Source organism: Gopherus evgoodei, chromosome 17 (genome assembly GCF_007399415.2).
Source record: "Gopherus evgoodei ecotype Sinaloan lineage chromosome 17, rGopEvg1_v1.p, whole genome shotgun sequence".
Classification (NCBI taxonomy): Eukaryota; Metazoa; Chordata; order Testudines; family Testudinidae; genus Gopherus; species Gopherus evgoodei.
In genome coordinates, this window is record NC_044338.1 from 19094413 (window position 1) to 19112793 (window position 18381).

At 53.2% G+C, this 18381-nt stretch overlaps 1 protein-coding gene across 1 annotated transcript in view; it reads right to left on the bottom strand.

Annotated features, from left to right (window-relative positions):
* Nucleotides 1–3609: 3609 nt before the first annotated feature.
* Nucleotides 3610–18381, bottom strand: part of DTX2 (deltex E3 ubiquitin ligase 2) — a 61644-nt gene continuing 46872 nt past the window's right edge. The window contains 6 exon segments of the mRNA XM_030536842.1: nt 3610–4373; nt 5280–5369; nt 5552–5713; nt 5868–6026; nt 8120–8187; nt 10218–10262. Coding sequence (XP_030392702.1) covers nt 4149–4373; nt 5280–5369; nt 5552–5713; nt 5868–6026; nt 8120–8187; nt 10218–10262 — 749 coding nt within the window. The 3' untranslated portion in view covers nt 3610–4148.

Genomic DNA, 18381 nt, shown 5'->3' on the forward strand with positions numbered 1-18381 from the left:
AGGAAGCCCAGGGCGAATGGAAATGCAGCGGCTGGGTGTGAGAAAGAGGGACTCTGCTATGGCCAGACAAAAGACAATGGGAGGTTTCGATCAGGCCTGTCCTGCCACATTACAAGAGCTCCTCTGCTGTCCTCACCCCTCTCCCTCTGGCCATGCATCTGCTTTCAGCTCAGACAGGTACTGCAGCACTGGAGTTCCTCTGCTTTGCCCCCCCCACCAGCTCAGACCTACGCTGAGGGAGTTAATCTCTTATCTCCCCCGCGCTGGGTTCCCCAGCTCACACCCGCCCTGCAGCATTACACGAGTGCCTGGCCGTCCTCATCTCCCATTCGGAGGCAGGGCAGGATCCCCATTTTACAGACAGGGGAAACTGAAGCACCAAACTCCCTCCCGAGCAGCTCTGTTCGCGTTGGTTCTGCCCTGAGTGAAGGCTGCTGTAGCATCAGTGCTCAGCAGGGGTTAAACAGCACCTGAGCTTTTCATGTGGGCTCCCTCCACTAGCATCTGGCTGCACAATGTCCAGTGGAGGCTCGCCCCACACTGAGCAGGTTGGGGAGAGCCCCCAGGCTGATCCACACATGCTAAATACCGTCTCATTCATGCACAGTATCCCAGAGCACAGCTGGAAGCCCAAGATGCCGTCCCCACGCTAATTATTGACCCAGTTGGTCTCACAAGGAAAGGATCGTCTACGGGGTCGTCACCTTGCCCAGAGGTGCTGCGGCTGGATGAGCTCTCCCCGGGTTTCCGTTCTTTAGTGGGCTGGGTGCTATTCCCCTGCGGCCAAGGACCTGCTCTGCGAACGTGGCCAAGTTGCTGGCCCTGGTCTGTGCCTCAGTTTCCCCAGTTGTAAAGCAGGGAGGACACTGGTGCCCTCCTCTGTAAAGCGCTTTGACATCTATGAGTGAGAAATGCCACAGTGTCACTGTCCTCAGGGGATTGGACAGGCCCCTGCTGTGCTGTTCTGTTTCTCTTCCCTCTTCCAGCTGAGGACTTCTGCCCCTTGAGAAAGATTTTACTCTGGCCTTGGCCCACCTCAGCAGATTTGTGCAAGCTCTGTGGTGTGACAGGAGCAGAAGGGACTCCAGTTGCTCTCCTCTCTTGACTCGGTCCCTAGCAGCTGCCCCTCAACCCGTGACAACCTTCAGGAGCCCCACAGCCAAGTCACCCCCTGCCGCCCGGTCTCTGCTGCCAGCGATCTCTCCAGCGCAGAGGTGGAGTGTATGCCAGGGAATAACATTGGTTTCATCTCTGCTATGCTCGTCCCATGCTGATCCCAGAGCAAGGCAGGGAGCCAAGAAGGAGGAATATGGTAGGGGGAAGGAGGGACAGGGCTGGCTCCAGCTATCATTCCCTCTTCCCCCCACAAATCCCTTCCCTTCTCCATAACACCCCCCTAGCAGCACCCTCATACTCCAGTCGTGATGGTGCAAGGACTGGGCAGGGCTCTAAGGGTTAACATGGGTCCTCTCACTCAGTTAACCCAGTAAAGAGGCAGGATGTGAGCAAGACCCTTGGCGTCAGTAATGCCTGAAGCCCCGGTCCCGCAACCACTTACACACAGCTCAGCTGAGCTCAGGCGTTGTCCCGTAACAGGCTCAGACCAATGCTTCACCTTCCTCACTCTCCTGTCTGGGATCACTCACACGCTCCAGGGTAAGCACAGGCACGGCTGCAGGCGTGGGGTACTCGCCAAGCCAGGAGGAAACAGGCTAAGAGCTGGATCACCTCTGAGCTAAGCTGCCCTGGGCCTATCCCCAACTCTCACAGAATCCAGGAGCCATCATCTGGGAGGAGACGTCAGTTGCATTGCGGTAGCAGCGAGGAGGCCCAGTTGTGGACGGTGCTAGGCCCTGTACAAACACAGAGCAAATTGCTTATCGTCCCCTGCCTCCTCCACCCCCGCGTCATTTGTTCAAACAATTGCTGGGAGCCTGCTGCACTCAGAGGATGAACACCAGCCCTCGCTTGGCTGCATCCTGATGCCACTATGGGGACAAGAGGTTGGAACAACCCATGCAGCACCTGGTGAACTTGCTGCTTGGTTAGTTCCTTGTTCCCTCACACTGACCTTTTGGAACTCCCCCAGCGTGTTTGTACCAAAATGGGCCACCCTGGTGCCTGGCCCTGGTTTGCTGCTTCCCTCTCCCTGGCGTCCTTTCGCCACATTCCTGCAAACTGCTCTCCGCTGAAATTCAAACCGAGCTAAGACCAATGGCCCAGAGGTAGTTAGACACCTGGCCTCATTAATTGCAAAGGGAGTGAGGCACCTAAATATCTCTGAGTATCTGGGCCATCCACACTACTGGGTGGCCTGGGTTTAGTTACACTGGTTTCGAAACCAATGTAGTTAGATTGGTGCAACTTTTGGGTGTGGAGCCGTGCACAGGCTCCCGCCCGGACACAAAAGCCAGCACCAGTCAACGTAAGCAAGGCCATGTCTACCCAGCCACTGCCATCGACTTTGTCTCGCCGCCTCTTGGGAAGGTGGAGTTAAGAGGGCAAGTGACATTTTAGTGTAGACACAGTTAGGTTGATGTGAGCTGCCTTGTGTTGACCTATCTTGTGTAGACCAGAGCTTAGCCTCACTAACTTGACAAAGCCCTGGCTGGAATGATTTAGTTGGGGTTGATCTTGGTCCTGCTTTGAGCAGGGGGTTGGACTAGACCTCCTGAGGTCCCTTCCAACCCTGATATTCCATGGTTCTAAGCTACTCCTGCCTGGAAGGGAAGACACTTGCCCCTCCTCAATTAACACTTTAATGTCTGCCTGGCCCCCCTGCTGGAGTTGAAGGGAGGACTCAGGGAGGGCTAACGACAGCAGAGCATGCCTCAGTAATCCCCCTAGGTGCCAGCACGTCCCATCTTTTGATCACTGTTGAGTGTTTCACCTAGTCCAGAGTGCCAGGCCACTTCAAGCCAGTGTTCAGGGCACTGCATCACTCCTTGAGGGCTCAAGCTGTGCTTAGCTTCATACCTCCCTTCCTACCCAAGTTTAGAGCCTGCTAAGTTTTTTATGCAGGGGCAGGGCCCCTGGTTTTGTTCAGCCAGAAGCTGCAGTTGGGGAGGGGTTTTCTGGCTGTCACGTGCTAACCTGTCTCACCTGGGGACTGCTGCTGCTGGGTCTCAGCTCCTGTTGGACAGCTCTGTAATGCTGTAGGACGGCATCTGACGAGGGTGGGGAATTGACCACAGCCCCTAGACTCTGCTGCTGGGGAACGACACGCCCTGCTCTCTCCTCGAGACCTGCGGCGCTATTTGCAAAGCCTCAGCCAGGAAAGGCACAGCTTGCATTGTGCAGCAGACCACCTCACTACTCCTAATTCGACAACAGCACCCCAATGACTAGGGACACAGAGCCCATCCACGGATTCCAGGAACCATCCTTCCCCCTGGCAGTATTGCTTCTGCTGTATCCCTGCCACACTGGGTCACACCTGCTGGAGAAAGCCCTGCTGAGGCAGGACAGGTGGCCACCACCATCTTTAGCAGAAGAACAGTAGGTCTGTCTCTCTCCAGCGTTAGCCAAACTCCAGGGAAGGACCATGTATCAGAACAAAAAAAGACTAAAGTATCAGACATACGAGATTCCTTCAAGGCTAACGACAACTCTCCATAGCAATGCAGTGTTTATTAGGAGCACAGCACATGTATTAAATCAGCTACCCGGGGAGAAGAGGGAGAAAGGATGCACTCAGCAGTGTCTGAGCAGTGCTCCGGTGCATTAGCCAAATGAGTACGGACATTATTGGCCACTCGTTGCTAATCCAGAGCCAGCAAGAGGTCCCTCTACGCAGCGAGGGAGCAGGACTGGGACTTCCCAAGTGCTTCGAAAGTACACAGAAGCGAGTTGATCGGCCACCTAGGGAAGATATTCCAAGCATGCCCTGGCTGCAGCAGGAGCGCTCCGGTGTCACGCCCGAGACCCCAACATCAGGACCCTTTGCTTATACAAAAATAACCTGCTCTCCAGAAAACAGCCTGTACAGAGCACGCGACTCCCAAATACCGTGTTATTGCTCAGAACACAAGTGATAAGGGACAGGAACTTAAGGCATCAGGAATCAGTGCACTAGCCGCCCGCCAGAGGCTGGAGTAGGCATGCGCCGTGCGTGCACAGACGTGACGCGGAGCTGGGACAGAGGCCAGTTACTGTCTCAAGCAGGCCTCGGTGACGCCCTGAGCTGCCAGCTCCGCCAGCACATTGTCCAGGTAGTTGGGGTCGGGGTAACCGTGGCCGCTGAGATTGGTGTCCATCTCCGTCTTGTGGTGGATCTCGTTCCATACCACCGTGTTGCTCTCGCCGGTCGTGCTGGAAGTGCCCACGGTGAAAATCAGGCGCCTCTTCCAGGCCACCCTCAATAGATCCAGGACCTAGAGATGGCAAAGGGGAAAGATCGATTATCCACCCAAGTCCAGGGCCGATTTCCCCTCCCTGCAGTTCCCTCCTTTCCTAGGCTCAATGGCCACATGGTGGGAGCGCTGCCCAAGTGGTGAAGGCAGCATGGCCTAGTGGTTGGGGCAACAAGCTGCAAGTCAGGAGCTCTATTCCTGACCTAGCTGGCGCAGATCACTTCCCCTCTCTGGTCCTGAGTTTCCTGGCTGTACAGTGTGGGAGAAATAACACTTAACCCCTTTTGCCTAAGGATTTCAAAGCACTCTGCAAAGGTGGGTAAGTATCAGTATTAATGACCCGCAGCACCAGCAGGCCGACTTCCTTCCCTCCCAGAGAGGCAGGAGATGCAAGCCCTGCTCCCTCTGGATCTATGCAATATCCTCCTAGTCCATCCCTGGTATGGGTACAAGCTGGCGCCAATGGCTTCCAGTGCCTTTCCCCTCCTCCAAAAACATGGCATTAAACCACGGAGATGTGGAGATTCCACAGCCTCCCTTATCAAACTGCTCCATTTACCCAACTGTCCTTGCAGTTACCAAAGGGACCCACCTTGCCAGGCACTAAGTGCCAATATTCACTTAACTCAGTGGAAGTCCAAGGCACTCAGCTCCTTGCAGAAAACCCTGCCTGATTGTAGGAGGCATGAAGTACGTGCTCGTGCTCCAGGCAGAGGACGCACCAGCCACGGACTAAGACTGCAAGTCACTTGTGGTTTGCCAACTTAAGAGCCACCACGTGAATTCAGTTACTGCACAGACGGGGAGTGAGTGCGTGGTTCTTGTAAGACTTCAGGTAAGTCCATTCACCCCCACTGGAAAAAGACCAGACTCAGGTCAAGCGCCAGTTACTGGCGAAGTCATCACTTGGATCAGAACTTTCATTACCTTTCTGCCCTTCTCATTATCGGGAAGGTAACAGTACCGGGGAAAGCCTCTGGCTGTGTATGGCATCCCTGGATTGGGGTGCTCCGGCCCCTGCAACAGATAGAGGCAATTAATCAATCCTGTACCAATGCTGGCTCCTTTAGCTCACGGTCTGTGTACTAGGCACATGACGACAGACCGTGGGTGTCTCAGTCATGGAGCAGGGCCTGGGTGCTGTTCAGACAGAACCAGAGACAGTCGCTGCCCTGAGGGGCTTATGGCTGCCTGCATACCTGAATTCCCTTGCTAATGGAGTACACGATCTGTATCGTCCCGCAGTCCTGGTGGCCGGGAAGAGATTGAGTGAAAGTTGAAACCTCCATCTTCCCTTTTGGCTGGGTGCCTGTCTTTTCGCCATAGATGGTTTTACAGGAGGGGCACTGCAGGCTGCCATCCTGTGGGTGAAAAGGGTCACCGTCAGCAGGATTTCACGACACTAGTGAGGACACTGGCACGAGTATCTGTATTGCCGTCCTGGGCCCTACTCATGGGGCAGGACCCCGCCGTGCTAGGTCTCATAAGGAAGAGTGGGCCGGGCCGGTGCAGTACCTTGTTCCCATTGGTGTACATGGCCAGCACGCAGAGCAGGTGAAAAGCGTGCTGGCATTTGGTCAGTTGCCCCACCGCTTCCGGCTTGATTGTCTTGCACTCACAGGCATCACTGTAGCCAGAGGGCGATGCCAGCTTTTCCATACAGATGATACAGTCCTTGAAACAGAGCAAGGAGAGACGCCATTTACCGTCAGCATCGGGCTGCATTCAACATTAGCTCTGTTGATGCATCAGCTTGCCAGACAGACTATTTAAAATGAGTCTTCAGTGGCATTAAAACCCCCCTTTGAAGTCTGAGGAAGTCCCTGTCCCCCCACCCCCGAGCTTTTACCTGTTGGGAAAACATCGATTCTTCTAGTTTATTTGACTTGCCGATCAGTGTGATCTCTAGAGATCTGTCCCTATAATCTCATTAAAAAAAAAAAAAAAAAAGGGTATTTCTACACCACTTCCCATCCTGAAGGATCCCAAAGTCCTATACAGTAACTCCCCACTTAATGTCCTCTCACTTAATGTTGTATTGATCTTACGTCTCTGCTACATTACAGAACATGCTCGTGTAAAGTTGGGCAATGCTCTGCTAGGACGTCATTTGGCTGCCTGCTTTGTCCACAGCTGGCAGTCCCCACCCCAGCTCCCTACGCCCCCCCAGCACCTCCCATCCGCCAGCAGACCCTGCGGATCAGTGCCTTCCCCCTCCTCCCCCCACCTCCTGCCAGCAATCAGCTGGTTTGTGGAGTTCAGATGGCAGGTGAGGGAGGGAGGCAGGAGGCTGCGTGCTGCTTCCTTGCTCCTCCCCCAGCCTCCTGAATGCCACAAGACAACTGATTGCTGCATGCAGGAGGTGGGGTGAGGCGCTGATCTGCAGGGTCCGCTGGCAGGTGGGAGGCTCTGCGGGGTAGGGTGGGGGGATGTAGGGGAGCTGGTAGGGGGGCTGCCAGCCTGTTTAATACCAGTTTTAAATTGCTTGTTTAAAATGTACATAATGTCTTCTGTCTGGCAAAAAAAAAAAAAAATTTCCTGGAACCTAACCCCTCCACCTCCCCCATTTACATTAATTCTTATGGGGAAATTGGATTCACTTTACATCATTTTGCTTAAAGTGGCATTTTCAGGAACAGGACGACATGTTAAGTGAGGAGTTACTGTGCATACAGCCTGAAATCCTAACCTCTGGCTTAGAGGCCAGCAACTAACGAGTGAATGGCCCAAGCGGGGCTAGCATCGGAAGTTTACACCCTGGAGTTTTTGGTGAAAGGTGGAGGGACGAGACGGTTTTCGTAGATACGGGAGGAGAACGCCCTGGAAAGCTGGGCCCGCCCAATCTGGGAGCGGGGTTCACTAGTCTGGTCTCTGTCTGAGAGCAGCGTACTCACTTACAGATTAGAAGAAGCCAAACCTCTTTGCACTTGAGTAATAGGCTAAATAAGGAGGCAATCTTGTATAACTTCCTATCTCGAGCAGCAGTGTATATCCCTCCTCAGAGCTCCTGGAGCCAAAGCAGACTCAGGGGCACTGAAATGTATTTTGTTAGCTGCTGAGCAAGGCAGTTTCCCCCGCCCCCCGTGAGATCTCTGTAGGCAACACACATTTGAGCTGCAAATATTCTGCTGGGAGGTCCCATTGCAGCTGTCTCCTCCAAGCATTAGAGTCTGCACACAGGATCCTCTAAATAAATGTCCCAGCCTTTGGGGACACTTTTACCAGTCTAAGGTCCCAAGTCAGCATCCATCACAGCCTCCCATTTGTTTGGGGGCTTCCCAACAGACAGGGAAGTTTGGGTTGCTTCAAACTCTGGCTGTGCTGGAGTCTGGAGAAGCTCCAGTTCACACACCCACCAGAAAGGCAGAGAGCAGTGGTGTCCCAGGGCAGGAACAGGGACCCTGGAGCGTCACTGACATGCATTGTTAGGTATGGTCTGAGAGCTCAAGGCAGCGTACAGGCCTTGCAGATACAAGATATTCCAACCAACAGGCCTTTTCACCTAGTGCTGACAAGACCATTAACAGGGAGTCCATTGGGAAGTCATCTGTGGGCCAGATCCTCAGCTGGTGTGTGTGAGCGTAGCGTCCGTGAAGCGACCAGCTGAGGATCTGGCGAACAGGCTAAAGAACTGTGTAGGTTTCACACGAGCCTTTCCCGATATGCAGTAAGGCAGCCTCTTATCCAGCCCACAACTGCTTTCCTTTCTTCCGTTCCTCCCTCTTTGGGGGGTGTGGTCAGAGACTCCTGTGAGTCCTCACACTCACCTCATCAGCGGGGGCTCTCAGCTCTTCCAAGTATTTCCTCACCACCTGCTCGTGCTCATTTGGGCTCACTGAAGAAAGAGAGGGAAGAAGAGAAAAAAAAAAGCCCATCGGGAAATAAACATGAGCGAGAGGCGGCTAAGGAGGGAGGAGAGCAAAGCAGGGCAGGCCAGCCTGCCGAGGAAAACGGTTAAGGGTTAGAGTTGGAGCAAGTTAGTTCAGCAGGGGCCATTGTGACTGGTCAGCGCTACTCTGCTACAGCGCTCAGCTGCTACGGGTGCAGGAAATGTGTCGATTTTAAGGCCAAAAAAGGGACCAGTGCTCACACGTCCTGCAAAACACAGGCCAGAAAATGTCTCTCGGTAAATGCCAAAGAGAGAAAGAATCAGGCCGTAAAAGCTACCACTGCACGGGGTTAACAGCTGCTGCTCCATCTGAAGTCAATGGGAGCTGCAGTTGCTCAGTCAATCTGAAGCAGACCTCAGGACCCTCTTTAGTCTGCCGACACTTTGCTGTCCTATGCCCGCCCCTCATACTAGACACTGTCACCTTTCAAAGACCAGTATTTTGCTGCCCTGTGTCTCAGAACCAGGCTCAAGAACTATACACACTGCAACGATGGAAGAGTGCCATGGATCCTACATCACTGGGACACATACGGTCTGAAAACCATTATCTAGATGCACTAGTGCTCTCATCCCAAAGCGAGCCAGGCAAAAATCTTAAGTGAAGACACAACCAAGATCAGACCCAGCACGTGTCAAGGTGTTCTCCTTATGCCATGAAGCAGCACGAGAGTGCAATAAGCATCACTGCTGGATGCTGTATTCCTAGCAGGAAAGCAAACACTTCCTCGGAAAGAAAAGGGCCTTTTCTTGTGAACGCCTCACGGCTGATCTTGGCCGGCACCTCCCATGGAACACAAGTCATTGGGGTTTCTAAAATAAGCGGGTTTCTTAATACAATGAAAGCAAGTCTCCAGAATTACTAACTGGGCAGAGGCCCGGATCCACAAAGGTCTTGAGGCATCCCACTGATTTCATGTAAGTTGTGCCTAGGTACCTCTGAGGAGCAGGGCCTGAAATCCTTATATTCACCTGAGTTCTCCCCAAGCTGAGAGCCAGTGCAAGCATGTATGCCCCACTGTGGTCCCAGGGCTTGTCCTTCAGCACAGGAATGGATTTTCTCCCTGCTGGTACCTCAGGGTATCCTTCCCTCCCCTCCCCATCCACCATCCTACCCGGACTCTGGTCTAGGATCACCTCGGGGCTGGGGAGGTACAGCGCTTTTCACTGAGCTCAACTACATGGCAGAGAACCTGTAGTGCCACAATGGTGGACACTGGTCTATGAGGCTCTGAATGGAGACTTCTAGCCCCTCTCAGGTAGGACATCAAACAGCTGTCAAAGACCAACTTCCTGCCAGTCCTGGCATGGGCCGTGGGGCCAGCTGCTCCTGACCAGCATGGTTAGGGTGGCATTTCACCACACTTCTTCCCACAGGTGAAAAGCCCCCTGGAGGCTCCCCACTCCTGACCTGAAACATGGGGAGAAGGAGGAAGAATCCCGTCATGGCTCTGACCCAGCCCATGGGTAGGAAGAGAATGAACTCCTCCTCCCTTTGAGCCCAAGGAGATGGGATAAATCATTCCCTCCCCCAATGGCAATGCCCCCCCCAAACACGCACACAAAGCTCAGGTGGTATTTTGCAGACCACCCCGTGAGCTGCCTGCTGAATGGCAGCAGGGGCTGGGTTTGGCAGAGGGGCCTCAGGGCATCCATGCCCAGTGCCCACTGAAATGCAATGAGAGCTGGCCAGCTCAGGGGTCCCCCTGCTCTAGCAAACACCTTGACCCTGCGATTCAGCACTCAGGGGGTCATAAAGGACAAGGGGGCTCCATTAAGCAGCTCACTTGCCTTCCAAAAGGGTTAGACTGGGATTGGCTCCTTGTGGGACAGAGGCGCTCAGGAAGCCCCCATCACGCAGCTGGGAGCCAAGAACCTGTGATGGGTCAGACGAGCCAGGGCAAAGTGGGCTGGTGCCCCTTGCACTGTCACCAGGTGCCACGCGACCCGACGGCAGGGCAACAAAAGCTCCTTACCAGTAACCGTGTCCATCACAGACGCGATCAGGCTCTTCCACCAGCCTGTAAAGGGAAACATTTGCACAATCAACGTTATGACTCCACCTAGCAGAGGGCAAAAGAGAGGACTAGTCACTCCGCTGGTCTCAAGTGCTCGGCCACTCCCTCCCCACCCAGCCCTCCTGAAAAGCCAAACAGACCTACAGATGAGAGAGTGGCCGCAGGGGTGCAGGGTGGGGGAAGAGGAGTGCCACGACAAATGCTATTACCAGTCAGTAATTTTTCCTTGCCCCTTCTCCTCTTCCTCCATCCCAGCCAGCAAAGCTAGAGGGGCCCACAGGACCCAGCAAAGGCAGCTTGCAATGAGGAATTCAGGCCTACCACAAGGCAGAGGAGTTTCAGCGGCTGACGCTCCAGGCCCCTCCACCCAAGAGGACACCACGTTCTCAGTGTCCCTGGAAGGGCAGAACTGGCTCTCAGTGTCCCCTGGTCAGGTTTCCTCAGTTTACCACTCCAAAAGGCATTTCCCTAAGTGCCGCAAACACGCCCTGTGTGCCTCTTGTAGGGTCCCCAAGAGTGAAGGCTCATTAAGGCAGTTCCACCTGGGTGACCCTGTCTTCCAATTCTGTCACCCTGTTAACCCCACCGCTGTGGAGCAGGATGCAGGCTCCTGGGCTCAGGTGTGGCCAAGAGCAGTATTTCTAAAGGCAACTCAATAAACAACCCCATCACCGATGAACAGCCTAGGTTCCAGCACTCTCTCCAACAGCTCGGAAACGCTAACAGGAAAACACAGGAGTTACAACTTATTTTGGTCACTGAAGAGAGCAGTTGTGGTTACACAGGGATTGGGTCTGACAGGCACCATTCACGCAGTCACTTTTCAGAGTAGAAAGTAGTTTTACGAGGCAGACAGAGAGGACCATCCACTTTTATGCGAAGGTGACATTCCTTGATCAAGTGGGCAAAGGTTCTGCTGCCTCAGGTCCCTCCCTTCGCTCTGGATGTCGGACAAATTGGTCTCTTCAGTTCTCGAAGACCTGGTTTTGGGGCACAAAGAATTCCAGGGGCACTCGACAGCCAGCTTTTGCCCAGAAGACGTGGCCAGGTTCCTGGCTACATACTGATGAATAGGAACACAGAAACGAATAACCCTTCTGGACAGTGAGAGGGGAGATGAAAAGCTACCTTGTCCAGTAAGAAAGATCAACATGTAACGATTCCATTGCATCTGCCTTCCTAGATGAAGAAAGGGCTATTGAAAGGCTACTTTCTGAGGGCTAATTCTGACTTGCACTGGAGTCAACGGCTAAACTCCCACTAACATCAAAGGGACCAAGATCCAGCCCAAGGCCTGTAGCTCCAGGGAAACCCGCCCCATCAAGACAAGAGACCCCCCCCCCCGCCCCTAGCCCTGCAGCAGAGTTATGCTAGCAACAAAGAGTTTCTAGCTGATGGCCTGGAACAGAGATTCCTAGATTTTAAAGGCCAGTAGGGGCCATGACCCTCCAGTCTGACCTCCTGAAGAGCACAGCATGGAGAACCTCGCCCAGGGATAACTGCAGCAAGCCCATAACTTCAAATAAGCACAAGAAACTAAGGTCCAGGAGTCCCACTAGTACAAATGGCTGCTGTTTATACCCCCACAGTGCTAGTCCGCGAGAAGCCTGGTCTTAAGGAAACCCCACTGCACGTTGAGAGACGGGACTGGGGACCAAGAGCTCGGGCCTGTGCCAAGAAATCCCATCCTCATGCTGCCAGCCATCAGATTCCCTGCCGTGGAATGCTCAGGGCGGGGGAAGAAGTGGGGGAGATCTTCCTGACTGACAAGTAGGCTCAGGGCCAGAAACCCATGATGGCCAGGGCCAGCCTGGGACTGAGCAGATGGCAGGGGCCCTGCCTCAGTTTGCTTATTACTCTCTGAGCAGTAGGAGGCAGGAGGATGCTGTTCCCAAGGACCTCACTCAGATAATGGCTTAAAGGGTCTGGTGAAGATGCTTAGTGTCTCTGCTCGGCCAGTACAGATGCAAGCTAGCTGGGCAGTTTCTGGGCTCATCCAGACCTTGACAAACTTAGCGCCCCTCTCCAGGGGAGCACAGACAGTCTCACAGACAGGAAGCAGTGGCTTGGCACAGCCACAAGAACTGGGGAATCCCAGAGATTCCCCCCTTCAGCTGTGGGTATAACTGCCTGTCTCAACAAGCCAGGACACAATGACCACATAGGGAAGCCTAGGTGGCCAGGCTAAAGCTCATGCTCCTACAAGGCTGAGACACCCCACAGAACCCTCAAAGGTCCTAATTGACAAAAGCAGCTCTAGGAGCTAGCACTTATCAGCTGGGCCTAGAGGAACCAGACACCCACTGCAGCACAAACTGATACCAAGATCCCCACTGTAGGCAGGTCTGTACCTGAGATGGCATCAGGAGCCTGTGAAACAGACACTTCAGATGATTTCAATACAAATAGCTCAGGGGTTCCTCACCAGAAGCCTGCCTGCGTTAAGGAACCCTTTTGACAGAAGGCTCTGCCCCACCCCGTAGATCACAGCTAGACCCAATTTTAGAGAGGAAGCTGTTTGCCCTGGCCTTTGAGGGAGCTATTAAGAGGAAGAAGATTCACCTGTGGGAGAGGCCATCCCTGATTGGGGAGGAGCCATGGGAGATTATAAGGAGGAGTGTGTTTGGGGGAACAGACCAGGGATACTCAGAGAGGTGAGAGTGTGAGTGAATTTAAACATTGTCTTAGTCTTAAATGATAACACCACACCTGTATTCAGCCTTGCTGAGGGGAGCCAGGGGCGGGATTGGCTCGGGGCGGGTTGTGTGGTGGAGGAAAGATGTGTTCGTTCCTCATGGATTTGGTCAATCAGGATCTTCATGAAGCTCCTAAAGACACCAACCCGAAGGTGGGGGATACGAGTGACCAGCTGCCAATCACTGGGCTAGGTGGAGAGGGGTGAATACACATCCTTCGAATGAAGGAAACAAAAGTAATCCTTAGGGCACCAACTTGGGCTCAGGAGACCTGGAGTCTATTCCCAGCTCCACCACAGCCCCATCTGTGTGACCCTGGGCAGGTTCCTAGCTCATTCTCTGAGTCCCTAACTCTTCCCCTCTCCCACAGACCTTTGGGCTCTCCGGGCTGAAAGGCTCTCTCGGTATGAAGGATTACTGTTCGGGGTCCGGATATTCTTGTGCAGGACGGCCCTGACCCCAAGTGCTGGTGGACTGGGAGGTTTATCCTTCTGGCTGTGTCCAGGGACAGAGCATGAAAAGAGAGATGAGACAGAAGGACAAGGCCCTGACATTTCTCAGTCTTCTCCACTACAGCTCGGTTCTTTAGGGAAGGGCCGTGCCTTGGCTCTTTAACCGTAGGTGGGGTGGCATACACAGCAAGTGTAAGCCTTTGGGTTCAGAAGGAGACAGTGACAGCATCTATCCCAGACCCAAAGGACTGGTAAAGCATCGTGTGTATCTTCAGGTCTCTTTCCAGCCCGCTGACATTAGATCCAGCTGCTTGTGCTCCTTCCGTCCTAGAGAGGGCATAGTTGCCTCTATGGAAGCTGAGACTCTCCTTTACTTTCTAGTTACCACCAAATGTGAGAGCAAGACTGCACCATTCACGGGAACCTTCGCTGCGATTCTGTTGCCCTCTGAATGTTCGCAGCCTTGTGCTCATCCAGCGCAGCCAGAGGAGATAGAGGTCAGGGGTACTGGGCTCCTGCCACCAGGAGCACTGTGAAAATCTTACCAGCAGCTTATTTGATGGCTGTAGACTTGGGTTCTTCCCCCAACCAGTGGACATCTCACCAGGGCTAAGGCAAGCTCCCAGCAGGATTGATGGGATGGGGACAGGGAAGACACTCTGCCCAGCCATGCTGTCAAAACCATCCCCCTGGACATCTGGACTGGCCTAGCCCCAGGGACATGATGGAGTCTAGCCTCTCAGAGCCAAAGGGAGGCCCACGGGCCCGCAGGCAAATCTCAGCTTCAGCCATGGGGAGATGCTGGGGTTGGTTCCAGCTGCTTGGTACCAGCCAGCAGGAGCGGGAAGGTTGAGTTACCTTGCGCAGTCCAGGAGTGTTTCCAAGCAATCCCCCCCGGCCCCCTCCATTCACAGGGGCAGCGCCGGCACCTGGAACAGGCTGACTCCCTTTGGCGCCAGAAGGGGGAGATCTGGAGCTCAGCAGCGCTTGCTATGGCATGTGCTGTCAGTCCCCTCTGCCACGGTCCCAGGGTGGAGAGAGGGGGGTCCCAGCTCCCCCTGCCCAGCACTTACCCTGCCAGAAGATCCCTGGGGCGGGTGTGTGTGGGGGGGAATATTCCTAGAAGGCAACTGCCACCTTAGCCTAACAGTTGTGGAATGCAGGGAGCTGGAGGAGGAGGGGAGGGGATTGGGTTCTATGCATGGCTGGCAGGTGGGACCAACCAAGCAAGCCGTGCAGGGCTGGAAATCTCTCAGGTGGTTGTGGTCGCTGCGAAGACAGCAGCTCCAGCTTTCCTTGCAGGGAAGCAAGCCTGCTCTGCAGGTTCTGGGCCAGCCTGGAGGCAGACAACTGGCTCGCAGGCTTGTGAAGTGCTTTGAGATCTATGGCTGGAGAGCACGGGCTGAGCCCTAAGCAGATTAGCTACATGGATGGCTGCAGGCGATGCTCAGCACCGCCCACTTCTTCCAAGGAGGCCCAGTCTGATAGCACTTCAACGCCAGTCTCAGGCCCGTGGCTGGGATCTTGAGCTCTGACTGCAGGATCAGGCATCTGATACCTCACCCTGGGGCGTCTGCTTCTGAGCTGTTCCTTTCTAAGATTCTTCTTGTCTTCTGGGCTGGGAGCTGGAGAGGGAAAGGAGGCCGACAAGGAGGAGGCAGCAAAAGGACAGAGGGAAGCAGATGGCTGGAGTTACACCAGCAGCGAGGTCTGCTTAGGAGGCACCATAACACCATCGACCAGCGTGTCCCTTTCTACAGCACAAGACAAATGAAAGCTGTTAGCGAGATTCACCAACGTGCGGAAATACTGAGGACGCTCCTTGCTCAAACCTTCCGCGGCCCAGACGCATAAACCCTGGGTTCTCCCGAATGATTTATGGAGCACCACACAAGAGCGTGTGGTTTTACAGAGCAAAAAAGGAGAGATCCCCTGCCCAGAAGAATCCACAGTCTCTGTTAAAACGAGGACAGGAAGAGGAGGCAAACGCTACAGAGAGGGGCAAGGACAATGGGGTCAAGCAGAGACTTTGAAAGCTAGGGTGTGTCTTGCTGGTCACGGCAGTTGGGACATCCACTTCAAAATACTGAGGGTTCTGCCATCTCACAAGCTAGAGGCTAGTATGGGGACTCCTCTGGCCCTGGGGTTTAAAATGATCATACACTCCTGTGCTGCTGGCCCTCTGACACCTGTTGCTACACATGACACCAGCTGAATTCGTAGCCTCCCGCTGGCTTTTTTCGCTTTGCATCTCCGCTAAGCACTGCGCCGATGGAGGGGAGCAGGGTTTTTGCCGGCCTCAATGTTGCACAGGCCTGTATCCACAGCAGAGGGCCCCGTAGGAATGCGTATGGAAAATGCCATCACAGTTTGGCAGGATGTAACCTAGCCTCCATGGGGAGGAGCAGCTTGGGTCACCCTATGCAATCTCCTCTGGCACTGCATTAACCCACAGCACCAAGGGGAAGGTGCCAACAGGGGAGTGTTTGAGAGCAAGGGGCCCCCCCTAGGGTCTGTCTCCTGCCCTGAGCAGGATGGATTCATTCACTAGAGAACTGGCTAGTTTCTACCAAAGAGGCACCAGATTTTGGCACATTATCCCTATCCATTGGTATTATGCCAGTAATTCCCATGAGAAGCTACAAGAGCTCTTTCAAGCTCTAAGAAGCTCCCTGCAAAGCTGGAACCTTGGGTTCAGAGCAGCTGGAGACAGGTTTTCAAAGATCTCTGCACCACGGGAGGTGAACAGGTTCTCCAGGGGATACTAGCGTGCCTTATGCATGCTCAGCTCTTTTGAAAATTCAGCCCCAATAGTGGGTGCTGAGCATTTGGAAATTTAGAAAGAACTGAACGCAGAGACCTAAGCAGTTATACCTACCAAGAGGTTAAGACACAATCTGAGAGCAACCACATATGATTCACCAGATGTACCACCTTGTATTACCCCAATCTGTACCTTAAGGGTATTTGCTTCGAGGCCTTTGTCCGAATCTTTAATTGAACCCCGCCCTGGTTCATCTAACACTAAACACTCTTCCATGGCTCTTTGGCGTCAACACAGGGTTGAAAAAATACTACAGCATAATCTAATAATCTCATCCATCAACGACCGGTCCTTTGGCGCTTTATTGATCATTTGGGAAGGGAAGAAAGGTTCAGGGCATGAGGATAAACCATTTTCCTAACGCTGCCCATTTGCTGGAGAGAGTAGGAGGTTGATAAGATGAGGACTCTCCAGGGATAACATTTAGCAGCTGTGTTTTGGAGGCTTAAAGCAGTAACACACCTCCTTCTGGAGATGAAAAGGAGCCATATGGTTTGCAGCAGCTATTATTTCACACACAACACATGGAGACGTTATTTCTAATTAAAGTTGGGGAAAGTGAGTTCCCCCGTCCCCCAAATATTTTTGCACAGCTTTCTCCTGTTTTTGAAGCCAGGGGATTTAAGCTTCAGCTACACTGAGGGCTTGCACACACTGATGCCAGTATAATTTACGTCACTCAGGGGTGTGAATAAGCCTCCTCCCTGAGTGACGTCACTTACATCGATCTAAGCACAGGTGGGGATAGTGCTGTAGTGGCAGAAGAGCTTCTCCTGCTGCCACCTGCCCCTCGTGGAGGTGGATTTGTTGTGCTGATGGGACAGCTCTCTCCTGGCAGCACAGAGCATCTGCAATACCAGCACTACAGCTGCGCTGACGGAGCGTTTCTAGCGCAGATTCGCCCTCCACTGAATAACCCAGCTGTGCCTGACGTGCATTAGGGCAGTTGGTTTTTCCTGTTCTTTGGCATGGATGAGTCCTTGATTGGAGTTTTTATTTCATTTTCCTCTTGCTAATGCCATGTCTCTAGTGACCTCAGAGAAAGGATCTCCCTTGAGGCAATCGGGAGAGGCTAGAAGAACAACGCGGCATGGGACCCTTGGTGGAGGAATCCGTCCCCATTGGAACAGGATGCTCTGTCCCTTTAAGAAGGAGGTTTGAGACCCCCTTTCAGCTCTTTTCTGTGGCGTCAGTGTGAAATGAATCAGGTACAGGAGGTACTTTACTTTACTTCCCCACTGCCCCGGTCTGCAGCTTTCTGCCGGTCAAAGGACAATCGGCAAATGCTTACGCCGATCTGAGAGCTAGCGTGGGTGAGTTGCTGGACTACGATGGGCGATGGATTAGCCACGCCCCCATGGAAACACAGACTAGCAACTGGGAACACGAGGCAACCCCACCCTGCTCCTGCCCCCCAAAAACCAACCTCAGGAGAAGGGGGACAAGCAGGGAAGCTATGGCTGAGGCGCTACCTAGAGAACCTCATGCTAAGAGACGTTTTGGCTGTGCTATACTGTACTCTACCATAACCTTGGCTGCGTCCTCTGGTCTCTCCCCCTAGGGAAGGACTAGCATTCAATTCAATTTACCCTATTTGGGCTGCTGCACCAGTTTTCTCCATTGAGCCAACATAGGTGGTTGGTTCTGAGACAGCCAGGAAGAAGAAATGGTGGGGTGGCCCTAATCTCAAGGGATTCATTGTATTACTTTCCCCTTTGCATTCTTTTGCAGAATTAGTGCTGTAGCTTTATACCAAGGTAAAAATGTTGTGTTCTCTGTTTTACATAAGGTAGAAATGCTGAGGCAACTTGAAATGCACTAGCTGTATGAGTCATCTATACCAGAAAATCATCTGCAGAACTGAGAGAACAACAGGGTATCCATAATTATCTTCCTCAGTCAATACAGGCTGGGCATTTGCAGAAGAGCACCATAATCCACTTTGGGTTTCTTTAACTCTTTCTTTTAAAAAGCATGCAGCTTGGAAGTGCTGATGCACAGACCTGATCTCTTCATTAAAACGCTCTGTGTGATCAGCTGTGAAATCCCGCAGTGCTGCTATGGAAACAAACTGCAACAACACAGGCATTTGGGACGGCTGATGTAGGACTTAAAACCAGCCATCAGTGAAATTGACAAAGTTCAGCCTC